This window comes from Acytostelium subglobosum (genome assembly GCF_000787575.1).
Source record: "Acytostelium subglobosum LB1 DNA, scaffold: scaffold10, whole genome shotgun sequence".
Taxonomy (NCBI): domain Eukaryota; phylum Evosea; class Eumycetozoa; order Acytosteliales; family Acytosteliaceae; genus Acytostelium; species Acytostelium subglobosum.
This window is the reverse complement of record NW_012236523.1, coordinates 1087865-1108984: the sequence shown is the minus strand read 5'-3', so window position 1 is coordinate 1108984 and position 21120 is coordinate 1087865. Positions and strand designations below refer to the sequence as shown.

Below are 21120 nucleotides of genomic sequence, written 5' to 3'. Positions count from 1 at the left end.
TATGACAGATGAATGGGATCCAGGACCAACAAATGATGAAAGTGAACCGGAACAAGCAGAAGCAGATGAGGATGATCCAGGACAACCGGACGATGATGACCAATGTACAGATAGCAGGAGGATGAAGAAAAGATGTCCTCATGAAGGTTGCCAAAGTTTCATTGCGTCTCGCAACCTTGCAAAGCACATTCGTCTAATCCATTTGCACCATGATGGAGCATGGATGAATGATTGTGATGGCTGTGAGCGAGTGCAACAGTTGATGGACCAAGCAAAGAAGAGATTGGATATGAGCAGTCGTGCGAGGAGCATACCCATGGAATGTAAGTGTGATCGATTGATTGCAACTGTAATGAATGGCATACAGGTTATTGATTGTAGCAAGTTCATGTTTGAGGATGCTGTCCTCTATGGTGGAGGCAAGGAGGAGCTAGTGGACCAACTTAAGAACAATGACTTGGCGATTTTCTTGAGTGATAGCACTGCTGACAAAATGAATGCCGTAGAGGTTCGAGAGGCATTCATGAAGACGACCTACTCCTATGAAGAGGTAATCAAGATGCTGGACATGATGCCATCAATCATTGACACTCATCGAAGGAATCTCTACTATTCCTTGTTCAAATCAAGGTCCACAGCCACGGAGCACCTGAACAATGATGATGCATTATGGAGACGTTCTATCCAGAGTGGAGTCGAGCATCCAAAGTGGATGAATCAGAGTAAGTTATTGGTCGGCCATGTGTGGATGATTGATGCTGGTGGATAGATGATACCAATCAATTGAAGTTGCACATACTTACAAGTCGACACAGTAGGAAGCAGCAAGTTGACTGAGAGATACAATCGATTGATTGCAACGAGAGGAATCTACTTTATCCTTCATATCATCATGGTGCAGCTCGTCAAGGAAAAGCCAGATTGGAACGGTGATCAGTTTAGGTTCATGACTGGAATGTACTTGTCCGCTGTCACCAATGTGTATGGAGCTGAGGCCATTCAAACCTACTCCCATATATTACATCACCATGTTGGGGAGGTAGTTGATGAGTACGGAAGCATTGCTATCTTCTGTATGCTATCACTTGAGTGTAAGTGTCTATTTAACTATCAAACTGTCGACCGCGGTTATTACATACTTACACTTAATCAATATCAAACTGATAGCGTTGCACCTTGTGACCAAGTGCTTTGTTGATAGGTGCACCAACAAAACCAGGCATGGCAATATCGCTCTATCAAAGACAGTGATCAATGATTCACTTGTGGAGAAGAGGCTTATGTACAATGAGGATTTGAAGAACGAAATCAATMGGTACTTGAAGTAAGCATATACATTTGAATGGAAGGGTAGTTGATGATTGAATGATCAATCGAATGATTGATTGAATGATGTTGGTGTTGTTGTGGATGATTGATTGATTGGTTGGATGACGATGTTAACTCTTTGTACTTCATTCAGCCATAGCAAAGGTCACCTGGCGTCAAAACAGATACTTTCAAGCGAGAGGATATGGCATCTCTATAACAGATCATTCAACATAAGGTTTGACTTGCCCGATCTCATGGAACAGATGCGCAGATGGGACAGCAAGTATAGTGTTGGTCAAGATGTGGATGTGTGCACTGCATCAGGATTGACTGCGACTGATAACCTCTGAAGTACGGCCATTTGTCATTTGGTTGGTTTCCAGCAACGATACAATCATACAGTACCGCTACTGACCTCTATGAGGTAAAGTACAAGTAAGTACAATGTAATATGTGGTCTCGACAACAGCAACACTTACACGTTACAACATTATGTGTCATCAGTGATCCCAATGGAATTGGCATTGAGCAGAATGTACCAGATTGTAGAATATTGCCAATAGCGAGAATGACCTTGACCAACCTGACCAATGATCTCGTTGGTAAGAAGGTCTTGGTCAAAGTCAATACCGAGACTGGATCAGATGTCAATGGCTATTGGTATAGGGCAACGGTGACACAGGTCCATTTGAGGAGAGGCAAGGCAACATCTGCCAGTGTGCAATTGGACCATGAGGCAGGATTAGCTGCGCGATGCCAAGTGTGGAGAGAGATCAATGGTCTAAGACAGACTCAATCGACGTCCAGTGAAAGACGGTCCAAGGCCATCGACAACAAGATCGAAGCACTGTTGGAGAAGGCCGCCCATTCAAAGACCAATCAGATGTCGACCTATCGTGTTGGATCAAAGCAGATGATAGTACTCTCTGACCAAGTGTGTCCATCAATCGACGAGATGTTTAAGGACATCATTGATCGACTCCAAGGTCAGAAGCAGGTTGATGAGGTGGACAGTGGCGATGATGACGAGTCGGCAGATGATGACATCAACGAAGATGATGTCATTGATGATATCAATGATGACCAACTTGATGTTGCAGATGAAGATGACAAAAACAACGATGTTGCCGACAGTGACCTGGATAACAGTGACCACGACCAAGATGATGATGACAGCAACGATGACCAACTCTATGATATATTTGATGATGATGATGACAACAACGATGCCAATCAGATAGTTAATCTGTTCACTAAAGCCATGTCTGACCTGGATGCTCTTGAGGGAGATGATTCAACMAATAACAAACCTGTGCAGGCAGTCAACAGTAAGTACTACAATTGTTCGGTTGGTGATCAAGTTGATAACACATATACATACACTCATTGTAGAGTACACACCAAACAAAGAGGACCGTAATATCCTCTGTTCTATTGAGAATGATGGAGGTATATATAYTGGGATGCTAACCTTCTTGGCTCAAACATTGGTTGTGGTTGCTGGCCTTGTTCCGCATGGAGTACCTTATTCTCACACTCCACAAGCTGCTGCTGTTCAACAGRAGCCAAGCATTCCAACCTCTGTCTATATTGTCRATGCTTGCCCTGAGACGATCTTTGAAGCGAGGACTTTATCGTTTACAAAGGCTCTGTTGAAGGCCAAGTTAGGCATTACTATCATCAATCAGTCGAACCACTTTTCTGTTGTGTTTACTTACATCGATGGCCCTGACCTGATATATTTCCTGCACGTTGATTCACTGGTGTTCATACACAGGACCTATGTCAAAGAGATGCAAACTGCGATACAGAAAGAACTGCCACCAACTTGTAAGATGATCACAGACACAAACAAATGCCTGGTACAGGATGATGGATGGCGATGCGGTCTCTGGGTTGTCTTGTGTATTCAAAAGTTCATCGAGTGTTCAAAGCATGRTGTCAATCCAAAAGTGATAGATGAATTTATGGAAGACATCCATTCGACAACAGACCAAGAGGTAGATGACCATTTCATGCGAGCGATTTCTCAATGTGACAAGAAGTGGCTGAAAGCGATCCAAGATAAAACTGAATATGTGTAAATATGTAAATATTAAAATATCTAAATATATGATCAATACTTATTTATTTGTTAAACAAATCAATCAATCAAATAATATCATATGTTGTTGGCGGAGAAGCAACCAGATTCAGTGTTACCGAGAGACCAACAACTTTAATTAAAACAAATCTATTTTTACAATTTGAAATTGATTGGCATGTTCCGAGCTCTCATACACACGAGACTGTGTGTCGGAGTACTGTGGGGCAGGGTTCCAGTAGAGTAAGTCTACATTCAAGTTGTATTGTCTGATTATTACTGGTCAATGTAATCCAGACAATGATTATTACATTGACCACTTACACCGGTTCTTCTCAAACTCCTCTTTAGTCATTGGTCGCATGAGGAATTTTTGTATTCTGACACGATCCTCTGGTGTTTCACATGTATCGGTGATGCACTGGACATATTCATCCCAATGGGGGTAGCGGTGATGACGGCCGAGCTTGATATTCTCTAGTATCTGTATCATGTTGTTGGAGAATTGAATAATGCTCTCGAACCTAAAAATGGCTACCTTTCTACAAGTCTCGGTGCATCCTCGTTGTAGAAACTCTGCTTGTACCGAATCTACGGTTGGTTCAAAAGCCATAAAGGTCGATACTACATCATCTTCATTGACTTCGTAAGGTGGTGGTCTGTGTATTTCGCATATCTCCTCATTACTATCACTTTCGATGTGGTCTTTGGTTGACATTATAAATTTGTCATTAAATTTGTATATGTTAGTTAAGAAACTAATGACACTTTCATTTATGTCAACTATCTCATTTAAAACTATCATTTTAATTTCATTATTATTTTTTCTTGGCAACACATTTGGACCCTGCCCAATGGAATATCGCGAGTTTTACACTTTGTCTTACATTGGAAGTTCAGCGAGGAATTCGCTTGTGATGACTTGAAGGCGAAAGTACAATCATTTGTATCATTCAAATGAACCATACAATAACAATACATGTAAACCAAGGTTGGAGTATACAATGGCTTCAGCAATCGATCTAGATGCCCAGATTGATGATCTAGATGAAAGGAACTTCAAAAATCAAAGGAAGCACAAAGATTGGTCATTATTTGACCTTTAGGATCGCGAGCCTCTGTTGCACCAGTAACAATGGTTCAATAATCACCATTGATAGAGGTGTCAGTCAGCCTTCACTGCCAGAGCCAGCCAAGCTAGCTGCCAGCTGCTAAATATACGTTCGTGTCCAGTAAAGATACAGATGAACGCTTTAAAATCAGTCGACCTTGCCAAGTAGTAGTTTGTAATAAACAACTTCTTGTGTTTTATTTATTGTTCTAATAGCTATCGTCATCCGAGCCAGAGTCTGAACCAAAGCCAAAGAAACCTCCTCCTCGGCCACGTCCCTTGCTTCGACAGCTGCAATCGAATCCCGAGAGTCCTGCAAAGTAGTGCTTGTTGCAATTCGGACAATGGCTGTTCCTATAGTCGCCAATACACTTGCCCAGACCTTTACACTGGGTGCAATGGTTGTGGAACTTGCCGCTGTCCTCCTGGAACTTTCCAGTGCACATATTTGTCAGGTAGACAGGCGACTCACACTCTGGGCAGGTAATCGTAGCGCTCTCCATTCCATCTTCATAGTCTGTGCCTGGGTAGTCTGTCTGCTCGAGAATGTCACGCAAAGTAGGGGTCCATGTATGACCACAGTCGAGACCCTTGACCTTGAGCAGAGTGCCGTCACCTTTGGTGGCATCCTTGTCCAGACCCTCGTCAGTACCGTCCCATTGCAAGTGACCCCTGGCCACGGCAGATGCGCCACACATGTTGAATTTACAGCCAACACCCTTTAGCAAGGTGACGATATTGCGAGAGTTGGGTTTAACACCCTTCTTGGGAGTTCTAGCCTTCTTTGCAGGCTTTTTCTCTTCCTCTGAATCGGACGAATCAGAGTCTGATCTCTTCTTCTTCTTCTTTGAAACTTTAGCTGCAGGTGTTGCTGGTGATACTGCTGCTGCTGTTGTTGTTGTTGTAGTGGAAGTTGATGTTGCTGGTGCAACGTTTGCCTCTGCTTCATTTAGACGCGCAATGAGGTCTGGTTTGTTGCCTCCTACTTTGAGGCCACGACTACGACAAAGTTCCTTTAGCTCTGGCAATGACTTCTTCTCCATTATAATATATAAATATGTCTGTGTGTGTATGAATGTATCGTTTGTTCAACTACCTTCAATACTTTTGAACAAGCACCAAAAAAAAAGAGCGGGAAGAATTTGAAAAATATTAAAAAATATTTAATATATTAAATATTGTATTATTATTATTATTATTAATATTTTTATATATATTTGTTAGTGTAACCAACATAGGTTCTGTCTCCATAGATAGCCTTTATCCTGGCCGACCGTTTCGACTCAAGTGCAAGCTGTGCGGTGATCTGTTGCGTCTTTTGCTCGATGGCTGTTGATATGACATCATACTTTAGTTTGATCGCGGTCAACAGCTTACGCTCACGGACACCTCTGTTGTCAAGGTATTGGACTAAATCATCCAACTCCTGGCGACTTGTGAAGTAGGCCCAGTCACCCTTGGTGTGCTCGATGTAGATTCGTCCCGGTAGCTGTGTCCAGTACCAATACTTGTGGTGGTCCCTATCTTGACCAAGTGGCTCCAGCCTCGAAGAATACTTGACCAATTGCTGATCCAAGTTCTCCTCTTTCTTTTGAATCTTGCCAAGCTCGACACCCTTCTTGCCCTTCTTTACAGCGGCGGCATTCTCTTGCATTTGCTGGTCCTCCTCCTTCTTGATCTTTCTCTCCTCTAGAACCAACTCCCTCTTCTCCTGTCTGATCTCTCCAGCAAACTCTGTGATCTCGTCCAAATGTCGTCTGATCCTGTCGGACTGTATAGCCTGCATGACCAGGTAGGAAAGGATGTGCAGCTTCTCATCCACTCTAAGACGGAAATAGTTCCTTTTCCTCAGAACTCTGATGATATTGTCTGGATCGTTGGAGCTGATGATATTGGAGGGTTCGGAACTCTCATCATCCTCTTGCAAGATTGCCTCTCCGTCATCATCATGCGCAACCTCATCATCATCGGCCATTTCAATGTCACCATCATCCTCCTCCTCCTCCCCATCCATCGCTGCCTTTGACCTTTCCATTCTATCCTCAAAGTCCTGCTCCTTCTTTTTCAGCTCCTCCTCGCTAATGTCTCCTTCGTCATCATTGGGAATGTCGCTTGCCAAACACATCATCTTGTCATTCTGCTCGGCCAACTGCTTCTTCCTGTCTGCCTTCTTTTTCTCCTCTAGCTCCAATCTCCTGGACTCGTAGGAGAAGTACACCTTGAGCAGAGTGAGCCAATTGCGATCGGTCAGCATCTTGATGCTAAAGTGCTTCTTTGGTGTACCATGACTGTAGATGGACAGACCAAACACCAGCTTGAGTAGTCGTATATGTGTCTCCACCAACAATGTTGTCTCACTCGAGTGTTGAAGAGCCGATTCAAAGTCCTCGATGCTGAAGGGGGAGAGCTGTAGAACCTTTTCAAACTGGTTCAGGAAGTGCCAAGTCATCAAAAGATCACCATACATCTCCGTGGAACTGATAAAGTTGCATGAAGGTATAGGACAGGAAGAGGCGGCCTCATCGGTCGTCCTGTCAACCTCGTTGTCCTCGATGGGGTACAATGGCTTTCTCCTCTTCCTCGACTCATCATCAGAGCTGTTGTCAATGTCATTGACACCAGAAGCAGAGTCATCTGACTTTCGTTTGAGATTAATCTCATGCTTGAGATGCGAAGGAACAGGTACATCAATGGCGTACTTGTGAGTCAATGAGTCCTCCAACAACCAATATCCTTGCTTCGTCTTTTTGGCAACCAATCTGATGGTATCCTTGATCATTGGTTTGTATATTGGAGGTATCCTCCTTCTGTGTACATGTTGTAGTAGTGGGACAGTTAGTATTTATGATTGGATTCCAAGGACCAATGATTCATAATAATTACATGATATCCTTAATAGAGACTATCAATGTCTTATTCCTATCCTCAACGAGCACAGAGTAGGTCTTGTTGTTCTTCTCATCGCTGTCGTCATCCGAGTCCTCGGATTCAGATGTATCACTGCCGTCGGAATCACTGAGCTTTGATTTCCTTGTACTCTTTGAGGAGGTTGCACCATTGGATTTGGTCGATAACGTTGATGATGATGATGAGGTTGCTGACTTGTTGTTCTTACTCTCAAGTTCAGACGACGATGATGATGAGCTGCTTGATACCAATGACAATATCCTGCCCGTATATTTGGTCCCCTCTGCTTTGAAGGTGATCATCTCTTGGGGGAAGTAGTTGCTATTGAAATGGTCATAGATTGTATCACGCAGATCATCCAGGTTAGAATCCTCTGTCATGTCAGTGTATGTATATATTAGTGATTGGTTGATCATCATCTCTTCAACAACAAAAACGATCAACTCACTGTATTGTATCATCCTCAGACAATGAGGAAGCAGGACCTCTGAGAACTTTGACACCTTGTCGATGGCTTTCTTCTCGGACATCAAAGCCTCCTCGTATGTAAGGTTTGTCTTGTTTGTGATGGAACAGGTCCATTGTCGTAAACGATACTTGTCCATGTGATCCAAGTAGTCACTGGTAACAACAGCAATAACAACACGCATTATGTTAGAGAGAGTACTACATCAAACAACATAATCATCACCATCATGAATGATTATCACATATATACATACCTATACTTCTTAAAGTGTTCATTTGTGAACCTTATCACAAAGTACTCTCTGTTTGGTTTGGGCTTTGTCTTTAATAGCTCATGTGGCACTTTGCCATTTAACAAGGGCATTATTGGAATGACTACTAGTAGTTATTGTTGTAGTGCGACTGACAAACAAAGTAGTGATACTCTGTAGGTTGTTGTTGTCTCTAGCTTGAATGAATGAACTTGTTTGTGTGTGTGTGTGTGTGTATATGTGTTATTCTTTTGAAAGAATGAACAAACAGACTAATCCAGCCTTGTTCCCCTCTGTACAAAGATATATATATATATTTATAGTATATTTATAGAAGATGATTGACATCTCCACACAACTAAAGGGTAGATGCATCCATCTCACTTATGAATAAGGCAACTTCTTTATTAATGACCAAACTCTCCCATCATCATCTACTAGATATATATCTATTTGAAAGGGCGATGAATAGATCAATCGATCAACTCACTGCAAAGAATAGACGTTATCGCAATCTATGTTGGATCTTCTTTATTACCTCGGTCTTTACCTTGCTATGGTCTGCATCAAAAGCAACTAGCTATGTAGGTTGAGTATTTTATATATATATCCATGTTGCTAATACTCAATGGTCCAACACTCCAACAGTCATACTCGTACAAGTACTACGCCCTTATTTATTCACCAACACTGATATCATTGTTGTTCTTTGTTTGGACCATCCTAATTTATGTTGGTCTAGACGATCCTCTCATGTATGTTATCGAATCATTCGATAGTTCGTTCGTTCGTTCGTTCACAAGTTACTGACAATACCCATAATAGATACATAAAGAGATGTAACCAAACTTTGAGTATTTACAACATTTACTACTGTAGTTCTAAACGAAAGATCATGCTCCTTCCAAAGGCCTCACCCAACGATAATATAAATGGCAGTGGACTCTGTAATAGTAGTAGTAGCAGTAGTAGCAGTAGCAATAGTAATAATAGTAATAATAGTAGTAATAATTATAATACTCGAACGAGATTTAGACCAATATCGTTAGATGTTGACTGACTACGACTAAAGACTTCAAAGAATGCACAAGGCCATTCATCTAGTCATCGATCAGGTCGACGTTCTATCTGACCATTCTGTTGGATGGAAGGTGAAACGTGGACCACACACCAAATAAATTGAATAATTTATGTCTTGTCAAGCTGACCAGCTATTCGAAAGAGATAGTTGTAAAAGATACTTTGATAAGAGAAGAACAGATAGAATATAATCATATACTTACTTGCAATGGCGAGACTACCTTTATTGGTGTGTTTCCTGTTACTTATACTACTACAACTTAATGTGTCAAGTTCAGATGTCATAAGTCCGACAGTATCAAATGTAGGCAAACAATATTGCTACACAACACAATGACAATGGCTTGCACTAATACAATGCTTTACTTTGTAGGGGCTGATCTCCTCTTTTGACAGCAGCAGCAGCAGCAGCAACAACAATGACAACACGGTAGACGATTGTTGTTGTCAGATTCCAATGATCGAGAAAGCCAACAAAAACTTGAATCCTATACTGAACGAGATAGTAGTAAGACAGATCAACAACACTATGTCGTTGTTATACACTACTAACTTCTCCAACAACAACAACAAAGAAAACACGTTTCTTTAGATACTTCCGGGTGAACTTGTTTGCAGAGTGTCCATTCTGGGTTGTCACCCAACTATGTGGCCTTGAAGGATGTGGAGTTTGTGAGTGTGATGACAACGAGATACCTCTTCCTTGGAGGATAGAGGACCATGGTGACAGCGATCGAGTGGACTTATCGCCCCCACCACCCGGCTTCACAAAGTGGAAGGACAAGAAGGAGGACATGTGGGTCATCCCATATGGATCCGACACTGACACAAGCTATGTCAATCTTGGTGAAACACCAGAGTCCTACTCTGGATATGATGGAAGCTCAGTGTGGGGATCGATCTACAACGAAAACTGCTTCACCCGTACGTATCAACTTGGTGTCTATGAAGATGATTTGTCCAGTCAGTGATCATTAACCACCATACATTGCCTATCAATATAGGACCTTTGGAGCAGATGTGTTTTGAAGAGAGGGTCTTTTACAAGCTAATATCGGGACTACATTCGTCCATCACCACGCATCTCTCCTATTACTATCAGAAGGACAAGAACACCAACGAGTGGTTACATAATCCAAAGAGGTTCAGATCCTCATTCGAGAATCATCCAGATAGAATTGACAATCTCTATTTCACACTCTTGTTTATGATGCGGTAAGTTGCTATGCAGTCGACTGCATACATCCACATCTTGATGGCTCCACTCACTCACTCAAGTCAAACAATACTTCAACGTCACCATCCCTTCAACACACCAGGGCTGTCAGTAAAATCGATGGTTTCTTGGCCAACTATCAGTTCAACACTGGAAATGAAGTGGAGGACAAACAAACCTACCAACTTGTACAGACTCTATTGAAGCAACAAGTCACGTGCTTGCCATCGTTCGACGAAACACTCCTTTTCAAAGACACATATGATAAGGTATAGTTGAAACAACAATCAAACATTCAACCAACATTTCAAACCATTGACACATAGTCCTTTTCAAACTCAGCAAAACCTTATCACTCAATTCAAAGGACACTTCCAGAACATCAGCTCCATTTTGAACTGCGTCACTTGCGAGAAATGCAAGCTCTATGGCAAGATGCAAACACTTGGATTGGGTACAGCTCTGAAGATTCTGTTTGATGAAGACCAAAGTTCATTGCAAAGGAACGAAATCATTGCACTGGTGAATACATTACGACAGCTTTCAAACTCTGTCAAATGCATTGGCATCCTCTCGAGTGACAGCAACTTTGACTACCACCATCATGGTACACCACCATCCAAGTCTGAGGAGGCCATCCAAACAAACAACAACGACAAGGAAACGGACCAATCAGTGCCCACAACTGGCAACAAAGAAGACATCTGGTCTCAGCGATGGAAACAACTGATGCAGCAATTCAATCCAGTGGTGGACAAGATCAAAGAGGAGATTCAAAGAAGAGGTATTACCACACAACAGATGATCTTGATCATATCAGTGACCATTCTGTCAATACTCTTTATTTATAATCCCTCCTACAATCCACCAAAGAGAAAGAAGAAGAAGAAGAAAGCAACAACATCAAGAACTATCTCATAATTAATTAATAAATAATAATAATAATAATAATTGACAATAAAATCTGACTCTGTGGGGTTTTTACCACTATTGTTTCGAAAGTGAACAACAAGCCTCCTTTGTTTGTTTATCTTTCTTGTACATTTATTACAGATAATTATTCCTATCAACAACATCAGAAACTACAAAGGTTATTAACAACAATAACAGAATTGCTCTGAGAACTTAATAACACAACAACAAACAAACAACAAACAAACAACAAACAAACAAACAACAAACATTATAGCAAACCTATTCATTAGGAAAGGACATTCGAGAAAGATCATTCAAGATGAACATGGATGAATTCCAAATTAACAGGAACGAATCATGGATGCACTCACATAGCTTCTGGGTAGTTTATATACTGGCAGTTCTACTCTTGAAACTCTTCATTCAGATCATATCACCGAGCTTCAACTATGGTTGGCTGACAGTCACAATTATACATGCAGTAATCACATACGTGGGACTACACTGGCAGAAAGGTCTTCCCTTTTTCTTCCCCTCGCACCAAGGCAAATACACTAGATTGACACTTTGGGAGCAGATTGACAAAGGACAGCAATACACACCAACAAGGAAGTTCTTCACCATGGTCCCTATATGTTTGTGGGTATCCAACAACAGTGCTGTTTGTTCAATGAATGAGACTAACCCAACAATGATAATCTCAACGTCGTTTAGGTTTATGTTAACACTAAATGCCAATGGAGTCTCTGGCGCTCCATTCTATCTCAATGCACTTGCTTCATTTGTGGTCGTCTTGGCCAAGATGCCCACTTTGGATCGTGTGCGAATCTTTGGAATCAATAAATACTAACTGACATGACAGTCACACTTATTACTACAACAGGAGCAGCAGCGCAATCTTAATTACAAGACATTGAACATTTTCCCATTTCCCAACCTTATCAACTCCTTCACTCAACTCCCTGTTGCCTCGGGAAGAGATACAACAACAAGCTTATCATTTTCTGTGAACAACATACTAAATTAACTAAGCCTGTTTATTGTTTGTGGTGGGGATACTGAGACACTTAATCTTCAAATGGGAACACAACTGTTGGATTGTCTCCTTGACGAATATCGAGTAGATTCCAAAGCTGATCGTTGTAAAGACAAACAGAATTGCTCCCTCTTGTGGAATGTATGTTGGTCTGTAGCAATGGAATGAATGAATTGAATGAGTGAGTAAGAGACTGTCAGTAATGATCCAACGGAGTGTACTACTCCACCCTTATTAATACTTACTTGTTGAGGCAATAGTTTGCAACTGAAAGGAGTGTAGAGATGATAATAGGATACAACGACACTTGGAGCACTTTATATGGCAAGTGGCACATATGTGAGAGAATGAGGCGACTCTGTCGTGGTGTTGATTACAATATCTGTTAGTATCTGACTGACTGACTGATGCTGCTACTTGATGCAAATGTTACTTGCTGAGGGAGTATACTTACAACTAGCTCACCAAAGAGCACGCCAATTGATAGTTGAACAGTTCTGGGATATTTGATCCAGATTGAATCTTGTTGATAGGTAGATGTGGAGGTATAGTACCAAGTGAATGCACAGACCGTCATGATGACCCAGACTAGAATGTGCATCAGAGCTGGAGTGGCAGACTTGCCCTTGGCCTGTACATGACGAATAACATTACGGATGTTTACAACACAGGTCACTGTGATTGGTACTGCCATCAACAGATTCATGACAACGTTGATCTTGACGTCGAGCAACTGGGTTGGAAGTAGGCGTCCAATTGAGTCACCTACGAGGAAGCGCAATGGCGTGCCCCAGAAAGAAGAGCCAAAGTAGCCTGTAAACACGAACAGTAAGCAAATGATCACTATTCCCTCATCTGGACCGTTGATAGGGCCGAGGTGCAGGACGCCAGTGTGGTACTCCTCCCAGGTGGCCATCCAAAATGGAAGCAATGCAGTAGAGAACAGTTGAAATAGAGATAGAAATCCTGCGCCCTGACCAATGATGCTGGTTGCTGTCAATGATTGAAGCTAATCGATGTGTTAGAGAGAGAGTTGGAGTTTTTACTGTATATGAGTGCGTAGCCAAGTACATACAGTGCAAACAATGGAATCACATCCATGATCAAACAACTGGCCCAATGGTGAGCTGGTGCCTGTTCGGCGAGCCTGTCTACCATCCAGGTTATCCATTGTTTGATAAAAGAACAAGGCAGCAGCGGAAAAGTAGTAAATCCATGTTGGGATTGAACCTTCGAATTCTGGTGAGTAGTGTCCAACTAGTAGGAAGGAAAAGATGACAACGAATGTTCCTGTCAATGTGATCTGGTGGAACAACACTCTCAAGAGTTAGTGAGCTGATGTTTGTCTGTCCAAGTACTACTACTAGTGGGATGGACACTTACAAGATTGGGGGCAATCCAGGTGGGAACCAACTTAATACAAAAGTCCCAATAACGTCTCAGCATCAATTTTGCAAGTATTGAATCATCAATTCCAGAGTATTTATGCTTGGACAAGTTGGCCAAGGCCTCTTGTGATAACTTCATCTTTATATATATATTTATATGTATGTATGTGTTTGTATGTGTGCAATAATCAAATGATCTCAATGCTGATTGAGTGTTGCAAAGTTGCCCTTGGTCTGGTACAACAAATTTGAAAAAAAACCATCACACTGTGTCAGTACCCGATAAATGCCGAAAGAGATTGAAATTTCCAAAACAGTTTCCAACGAACAAACCTGAATAGATTCTAACTACAACTCAAAAGTGTATTGTATTGTCAACAGAATGGCAACTTGTGGTAATTGTTAATAAAGACAGGATATCTATCCAAGGTGTATTAGTCTTTATCTGTGAACAACAATTTTATTCATTGATAGTTTTGTTATAAATGCTGGAACACAATGCAAGGGGTCTTTAGATAGATAGAGGAGAGAGACATAGAAAGATAGAGAAAAAAAAGAGAGATAGATAGATAGAGAGAGAGGAGTGAGATCAAGATAGAACATGATTGCCTTATTAGTTATTATAATATCATCAATTGTATTTGGGTTCTATTTGTCCTATTACAATGTTCACCAAATGCTGTACTCTGCACTGTTAGACCTTCCTCTGCTCACACACAAGGTAAGGCTTCGATGAACGTCCTACTAATGTCCCAGTTTGATCTAACCAAAGACATGTACATACATCAACAGAAAATGCTTGCAGGTGTCATTGGAGGACAGTGCTTGATCTACTTCTTCCTTATCTTTTACCCTCTAAAGAGAATAGTTGATAACCAATCGAGAAACGAAGAGCTGTATCAACAGAGGCAGCAGCAACAGCAACATCTGCAGCATCATGGGACGACCCATGAGCGATTGATTAATCAGCAACAAAGACATCTTCAACAACACTCAAGAGCATTGTCATCAGGGATAAAGCAATGAAAGAGAGAGAAGTATTGATCATATCTGTTGGGCCAATGTATATAACAACAACAACAACAACAACAACAACAACAACAACAACAACAACAACAACAACAACAATAAAGAGATAGCCATTTTCTCATGAACAACACCATCTCCAACTGGTGATCACTTTTATTTATTGTATTGTTGATACAGGTACGTACAATCAAATCAATGATGTATTACAATATTTCGTTCCTCTCCTTGTTCCTTGGTTCAAACTTGAGAGATCTGCGGTATAGATCCTCTTCGTCGATCCTAGGCTTCAAGACTCTGAGCAGCTTGGATATCTGGTACACAGGATGAAGATTGTATCTTGTGTTCTGGAAGCTTTGTACAGTGAAGATGGCATTGTAGATCAACTTTCTCTTGCTAAAGTTGATGAAACCTTTGATCAAGTCTGGATTGCCCTCCTCAATCTACACGAATGTGGATGGAAATGTAAGTTGTCAGACCGTTAATAATATTGTTTGTTCGTTTGTCACATTCACTACTTACAAAGGTAAGGTCAGTCAGACAAACACCAAGGTAAGGCAGACAAGGGGGATTGGATTTGGCCAATATATCACGGTATGTCTTATACGCTTGTGCACTACTGAGCTGGCCCTGTAGGTCAGCCAGGGTCACCTGTATATGCTTTGGCATCTCTTCCTTGGTAAACTTGAGTCTGTGGACCGATGCTGCATTCAGTCCAGAGAGGATGGCCATCGATGTGTTAAAGTTATTCAATGGTTTCATTAAATACTATGGTATTTGTATGTATGTATGTTAGAACATGATCACCACCATTTCCATCATCATATGTAGTTACCTCGGCAATCTTTACAATCTTGGACATAACTCTTGCTCTGTCCTTGACCTTATCAAACGATAGGATGATTGACGCCACCCATTGTGATATCTCATTGAATCTGTTGATGATCAACATGACATTGGGCGATCTGTGACGTAACTTGGGCTTATTCCAAGATTGGTTGAGCAACTCGCTAGGCTTGATTGATGAGAAAATCTCAAAGTCGATGAGTGTGAGCTGTCTAGCCACCTCCTCTTCATCCACATCGAATATCGTCAAAGAGGTGGACCAAATGTTCTTTGGAACCTTTGGCTCTGGCGCTGGCATTGTGAACACTATCTTTGACTTTTTGTCCTCCTCGTCGTCCTCTCCACCGATACCTTTGATCTATATGATTGATGAGGGGATTTGATGTTAGATACTACCTAGAGAGTCAGCAATATGAGTAATTGTTACCTTGCTGTTTAGTGTCTGCATGATTCTGTTTGCCAGTGCAAGGTTATCATGTTTGAGAACCTCGACGAATGATTTGATGTTCTGGATGAGCTTGTCGTTGAACTCTGAGAATGATTGATTGATCCACGTCTTGAGAACATTGACAACACGTAGCTGAATAGGGATGGCAATCTTCTTCCACTCGTCATCCGATTGGCCTGGCCTCTGTGGTACCTGGTAGCGCTGTATGAGCTTCTGCAATAGCTTCTCGTTGGTGGTAAATGATTGGTAGGTCAAAAGGAATGTCTTGGCATACTCAAGATCGTGGTTCTTCTCGGGTGTCAAAAGGATGACCAGTTTGTTGAGCGATGCGGCCTTGATAGCCTTGATCGGTTCCAATTTGGCAGAGGTAGACAGTGTGAATGAAGAGTTGCTCTGGACGCTAGATATTGGAACATTACCAGAGGTTCCTAAGTTACCACTACTGTTGTTGTTGTTGCTACCACTGGACGCTGGGTTGGCTTGTGTTTCATCAGTGTATATAATGTTTGATTCCAAAGCTTCATCATAGATATTGACATCCTCTGATGTATCGGGCTCTAGAGTGAATTTCAAATGTTGATGTTAGAAACCAGTTTCCTCTAACTTCTCATTCCAATTGGATTGTCAACAGGTGATCTTACCTTCAGCGAGTAGTCCCATCAATGCAAGGTGTTCCTCCAACAGCTGTTGAGAGTCTTTCTGACGGTCGTCCAAAGTCAAACTAAAGATCCTCTCAGAGTCTTTGAGAGCCGTTCGAATCAGTGTGACAAGTCTACTATCATTAAAGGCATAATCAGGATCTATATGTTGTTGTTAGTTAGTTAGCTGTTCATTATTGAATGTATCTCAACTCTAACCTACATTTGACATTTGCTTCACCCTCTAATGACTTTCTCGAGTTAAGGAGACCTTCATATTGAAGATGTTGTAGGATGAGCTGCAACATGACATCATTTCCAATGAGTGGATCATCTTTGAGTAGGGTCTCTTCGTATGCGTAGCACTGACCCAACGATATACAACGATTGATTGGCTTGATTCTGTCAAAGATGTCTGCAATCTCTGGGTTCTCCTTGAGAGCACGTACAGTCCACAATGACTTGTCGACATCATTGTCTGCAGCCGAGTTTCCAGTGCCCGCTGTTGCAGTGGCAGCACGTCTTGACGATTTGGGTGAGTCAACACTTGGGTCGATGGAACCACCATCGTCTGACGTATTGTTTGTTGGGAATTGACGTCTGTGTTGATTGATAAGGGTCGATCCTGAGTTTGATCTGTTGAGCAAACTCTTTACTACATTGCTCTTGAGAGTTCTTCGACCTGCTGTGTCACCAGGTGACCTGGAGCCTGGGCTGCCAATGTCATAGCCCATCGGAGGAGAGGCAGGGCTTCCCTGAAAACCATATAATGTTAGTTGGTCACCATTTGGCGATCAGTCCATAGAAATCAGCTGATAGCATTGTAAATCACTTACTTGATTGATTGTCGGTGGAGATGTTGACATTAAGTACTGCTATTTTATTGTTAACAAATATTTGTGTATTTGTGTGTTATGTTGTAGTGCTAATAAGTGGATGGAAGTTATTCAACATCGAACAAGTACCCAGCAAAAAACAAAATAAAATCAAAGATTTGAAAGAATATCTGTTACCTCTTTCGGAAACACAATAACTTTGAACCTCTACCCTCAAACAATTGAACTAATCTAAAGGTTTTAATTAATATATAAATTTATATATGCTAAAGTTCATTAGAAATAATAATAAATTACTCTTTAAATCTCAACTATTCAATTCTAGAATCTATTCATCATCGTCAACCAAAAACATCAACATCAACATCAACAACAATAACAATAACAACAACAACATGAACAACACATCGGAAGGTATGACATAATCTATCGGAGGTCTTACATAAATCATGCACCACTACTAGACGAAGGAGTAAAGCTGTCTAACCACATACATTCATACATCGCGCACACAATATCACTACTAGACGAATGGAGGGTCAAGCTATCTCCACTTCAATTTAAGGTATTGCGAGAGAAGGGTACGGAACGCGCATTCACTGGCGAGTACGACAAGCACTTTGATTCTGGTGTTTACACCTGTGCAGGTTGCGATGCTCCTTTATACACTTCTCAGCAGAAATTCAAGTCAGGTTGTGGCTGGCCTGCGTTCTTTGACGCGATACCAGGCGCATTAACCAGACATGAGGATAACTCACATGGTATGACACGTGTTGAGATCTGTTGTAAAAATTGTGGAGGTCATCTTGGTCATGTCTTTAAGGGCGAAGGTTACAAGCATACTCCAGACGACGAGAGACATTGTGTCAACTCTATCAGTCTGAAGTTCAGAAATGAGTGACCAAAATAATCAGTCAAATCCAATCTTATAAAATATCTTTGGTTGGTTTGTGGTGGCACACCAAATATCTCAGACTAGAGGTCCATCATTCTTTCAAATCACACCTCTTAAATCCATCTATCTATAGATATAACAACAGATAATATAAAATTGTTGACAATGATGAGATCACATTTACTTTTGATGTTGGCCCTGTTTGTCAGCGTTGCATTATCATATGATTGTGCTGACCCTTGTTATGGAAACGTATGTTACTGGCTCGTACCTTAAACTTAATATTATCCAACAAACTAATCAATAATAAAAAATTTTCTAGATGTGTTGTTCAATTCCATCCAACAACCAATACTATTTAACATCATTCTGTGATGAGTCCACTGCATGTGGACCGGGTTGTTCTTCGACCACTTACTTCTCTGCTGATTCTCAACGTTTTGGTTGTGGAGTCTACCTGACAATCTGTGCCACAGGAGGTGGTGGAACATCAGGCTCCTCATCCTCTTCATCCGGTACCAGTGGATCAAGTGGAACTTCCTCCTCTGGCTCCTCATCTGGTGGTTCGTCCTCAGGTGGTTCATCTGGTAGCTCGTCAGGAGGTTCCTCAGGTACTTCATCCTCAGGAGGTTCTGGATCAAGCTCTGGCACTGCCAATGAGGAGGATTTCGGAAATGCATTCTATGGAACTTGTGTCAAGGTTGTCACAATTGATGCAGGACCCAACATCGAGGTTGAACAAGAAGCAGGTATGCCAATCATTGATGCCTCCCCACAGACTTGCCAAGACCTCTTCGGATCAGATTCATGTGGATGGAGTGACCATGATCCAATCTCGGCTGTTCAGTCTTTGGATGATGGCCGTCCACTTGGAAAGTTCAACGTTACCTTTAACGAGTACCAAAAGATTATTCAGATAGGAATAATGCTTCAAAACCAATGCACTGATCCTACTAATGGCAGGTGCAAGTATAATAGAAAGAACTAAATAAAGTTACCTATTTATATATTGGTGAGCTCCTGTTTGATCAAAACTTGAGTACCACCTGTGGAAGACCACCATTCACATTGAGTCACTTTCTCAAACAAATATTTATAGTTATAACATGGAGGATCAAAACAATGATACCTCTACAACTGGTAGTATTGGACATCCTAACAATACTACATCAACAACAACAACAACAACAAAGCCTGTTGTCAGCGAAGCACCACCTTCTACAGGATGGTAAGTTCTCCTCTACCAATCACTCACAGACAGTCACTTTAATGACTATTGTTGTACTGATAACTAATGTATACGATAGGGGATGGTGGGGAGGTATATCAAACACCATCAGCAGTTTGGGCAGCGTCGATATCACAACACTTGGCAATCAACTCGTTGAGTCTGTCCAACAGATGAACATTGTCGAGACAATCAAGAAGACGTCGGATCAAATGGTCAACATCTACAAAGAGGATCTTCAAGAGTTCTCAAAGTCACTCTACCAAGACACTACTGTTGTGCTCCAGGAGCAAATCGAGACCGTCAAGACAAACCTTGCGACAACTGGTCTTCTCCCAACAGCAGGACAACAAAGCAGCAGTGGTGGCAACAGTGGCAATAGCGGACCATCATCATCATCATCAATGTTCACTACTACTAGTAGTAGCAGTGGCAGTACATCGAATACAGGCACATCAAACTCTATCAAGGCCTCCACCAACAAACTGTTGAAGAGTTTATCATTCTTCTCATCCGATCCATCAAACATTGAGGACTATGAGCAATGGTGCCAAACATTCGGACCGTTGGAGGCACACAACGTTCAGATCAACACAATACTCTCTGGAGATGACACTATCAAGTCACTGTACACAAAATATGGTACGTGTCTCTTACTTACTATATCATGATGGAGTAAAAGCAATCAACTAACTTTGATATACTCTCCAGTACCAAATGAGATACCTCACCAACAGTTCTGGCTGAAATACTTCTACAAGCAATACAAGTCACAGAAGGAGGAAGAAAGAAGACAACTATTGTTACAGAGTATGTTAATATTACTATTGATTATAGGTGTTAGCTAGACTAACCTTCCTTCCTACCATAATCATTACAGAGGTTGCAACTAACGAAGAGGATGTAGGTTGGGATGACGAGGAAATAGAAATCAATGACTCGAACAATGATGATATTGTATCTCCAGTGTCAATGACAATGGCAACGACAACGACAACAACAGAGGAAACAGAGACGTTGGCTGAATTACCAGTCAATACTGATAACTTACCGATTGGTTCAATGGAACAACCAACTACCGTTGTTAAAGAGGAGGATGATTTCGATAGCGATGAAGAGTTGACCAGAGAGCTAGAGCAAAGGTATCAGGAGGAAGAGGAGGAACGTCGCAAAATCAAACAAGTAAGTAATGACTGCATCATGGTCACACTATCATCAATGACTAATCAATAGCATACCTATCCAGGAAAAGGAGGAGAAACCAGCAGCAAGGTCTGTAACAAAGTCAACATCTCTTGAGGATGGTGATGACGAGGTATTTGATTGGGAATAGAGCAAACACTATGTATATAAATTAAGTGGCAACTCATTCTTGTTGTTGTTGTTGACAATCAATCATTTATTGGCAAGCTGCTGTTGTTGTAAGAATAATACATG

At 41.4% G+C, this 21120-nt stretch overlaps 11 protein-coding genes across 11 annotated transcripts; 7 read left to right on the top strand and 4 right to left on the bottom strand.

Annotated features, from left to right (window-relative positions):
* Nucleotides 1-352: 352 nt before the first annotated feature.
* On the top strand, nt 353-1661 carry SAMD00019534_058760 (hypothetical protein; the record flags this gene model as incomplete). The annotated part of the gene is made up of 4 exons (XM_012899367.1): nt 353-722; nt 807-1091; nt 1168-1315; nt 1547-1661. 4 exons carry the CDS (start codon nt 353-355, stop codon nt 1659-1661), a joined length of 918 nt encoding a protein of 305 aa, XP_012754821.1.
* A 218-nt stretch (nt 1662-1879) lies between these two features.
* SAMD00019534_058750 (hypothetical protein) lies at nt 1880-2552 on the top strand (the record flags this gene model as incomplete). Its single annotated transcript, XM_012899366.1, has 2 exons — nt 1880-2245; nt 2412-2552. The coding sequence occupies 2 exons, from the start codon at nt 1880-1882 to the stop codon at nt 2550-2552; spliced, it is 507 nt and encodes a 168-aa protein (XP_012754820.1).
* Nucleotides 2553-4714: 2162 nt separating this feature from the next.
* SAMD00019534_058740 (hypothetical protein) lies at nt 4715-5548 on the bottom strand (the record flags this gene model as incomplete). Its single annotated transcript, XM_012899365.1, has 1 exon — nt 4715-5548. The coding sequence occupies one exon, from the start codon at nt 5546-5548 to the stop codon at nt 4715-4717; it is 834 nt and encodes a 277-aa protein (XP_012754819.1).
* A 170-nt stretch (nt 5549-5718) lies between these two features.
* Nucleotides 5719-8265, bottom strand: SAMD00019534_058730 (hypothetical protein; the record flags this gene model as incomplete). Its single annotated transcript, XM_012899364.1, has 4 exons — nt 5719-7164; nt 7520-7785; nt 7861-8033; nt 8135-8265. Coding segments are annotated over 4 exons (2016 nt in total), but the record flags the coding sequence as incomplete, so codon positions are not given.
* Nucleotides 8266-9668: 1403 nt separating this feature from the next.
* On the top strand, nt 9669-11348 carry SAMD00019534_058720 (hypothetical protein; the record flags this gene model as incomplete). The annotated part of the gene is made up of 5 exons (XM_012899363.1): nt 9669-9719; nt 9787-10135; nt 10216-10426; nt 10531-10696; nt 10770-11348. 5 exons carry the CDS (start codon nt 9669-9671, stop codon nt 11346-11348), a joined length of 1356 nt encoding a protein of 451 aa, XP_012754817.1.
* Nucleotides 11349-11661: 313 nt separating this feature from the next.
* On the top strand, nt 11662-12189 carry SAMD00019534_058710 (hypothetical protein; the record flags this gene model as incomplete). The annotated part of the gene is made up of 2 exons (XM_012899362.1): nt 11662-11981; nt 12057-12189. Coding segments are annotated over 2 exons (453 nt in total), but the record flags the coding sequence as incomplete, so codon positions are not given.
* Nucleotides 12190-12384: 195 nt separating this feature from the next.
* On the bottom strand, nt 12385-13905 carry SAMD00019534_058700 (hypothetical protein; the record flags this gene model as incomplete). The annotated part of the gene is made up of 5 exons (XM_012899361.1): nt 12385-12529; nt 12624-12736; nt 12833-13387; nt 13454-13681; nt 13762-13905. Coding segments are annotated over 5 exons (1185 nt in total), but the record flags the coding sequence as incomplete, so codon positions are not given.
* Nucleotides 13906-14998: 1093 nt separating this feature from the next.
* SAMD00019534_058690 (hypothetical protein) lies at nt 14999-17590 on the bottom strand (the record flags this gene model as incomplete). Its single annotated transcript, XM_012899360.1, has 7 exons — nt 14999-15235; nt 15315-15560; nt 15628-15996; nt 16066-16643; nt 16728-16886; nt 16948-17479; nt 17561-17590. The coding sequence occupies 7 exons, from the start codon at nt 17588-17590 to the stop codon at nt 14999-15001; spliced, it is 2151 nt and encodes a 716-aa protein (XP_012754814.1).
* Nucleotides 17591-17955: 365 nt separating this feature from the next.
* Nucleotides 17956-18458, top strand: SAMD00019534_058680 (hypothetical protein; the record flags this gene model as incomplete). The annotated part of the gene is made up of 2 exons (XM_012899359.1): nt 17956-17974; nt 18088-18458. Coding segments are annotated over 2 exons (390 nt in total), but the record flags the coding sequence as incomplete, so codon positions are not given.
* A 123-nt stretch (nt 18459-18581) lies between these two features.
* SAMD00019534_058670 (hypothetical protein) lies at nt 18582-19437 on the top strand (the record flags this gene model as incomplete). Its single annotated transcript, XM_012899358.1, has 2 exons — nt 18582-18707; nt 18778-19437. Coding segments are annotated over 2 exons (786 nt in total), but the record flags the coding sequence as incomplete, so codon positions are not given.
* A 124-nt stretch (nt 19438-19561) lies between these two features.
* On the top strand, nt 19562-21016 carry SAMD00019534_058660 (hypothetical protein; the record flags this gene model as incomplete). The annotated part of the gene is made up of 5 exons (XM_012899357.1): nt 19562-19683; nt 19763-20325; nt 20395-20493; nt 20564-20865; nt 20930-21016. The coding sequence occupies 5 exons, from the start codon at nt 19562-19564 to the stop codon at nt 21014-21016; spliced, it is 1173 nt and encodes a 390-aa protein (XP_012754811.1).
* Between the last annotated feature and the right edge of the window lie 104 nt (nt 21017-21120).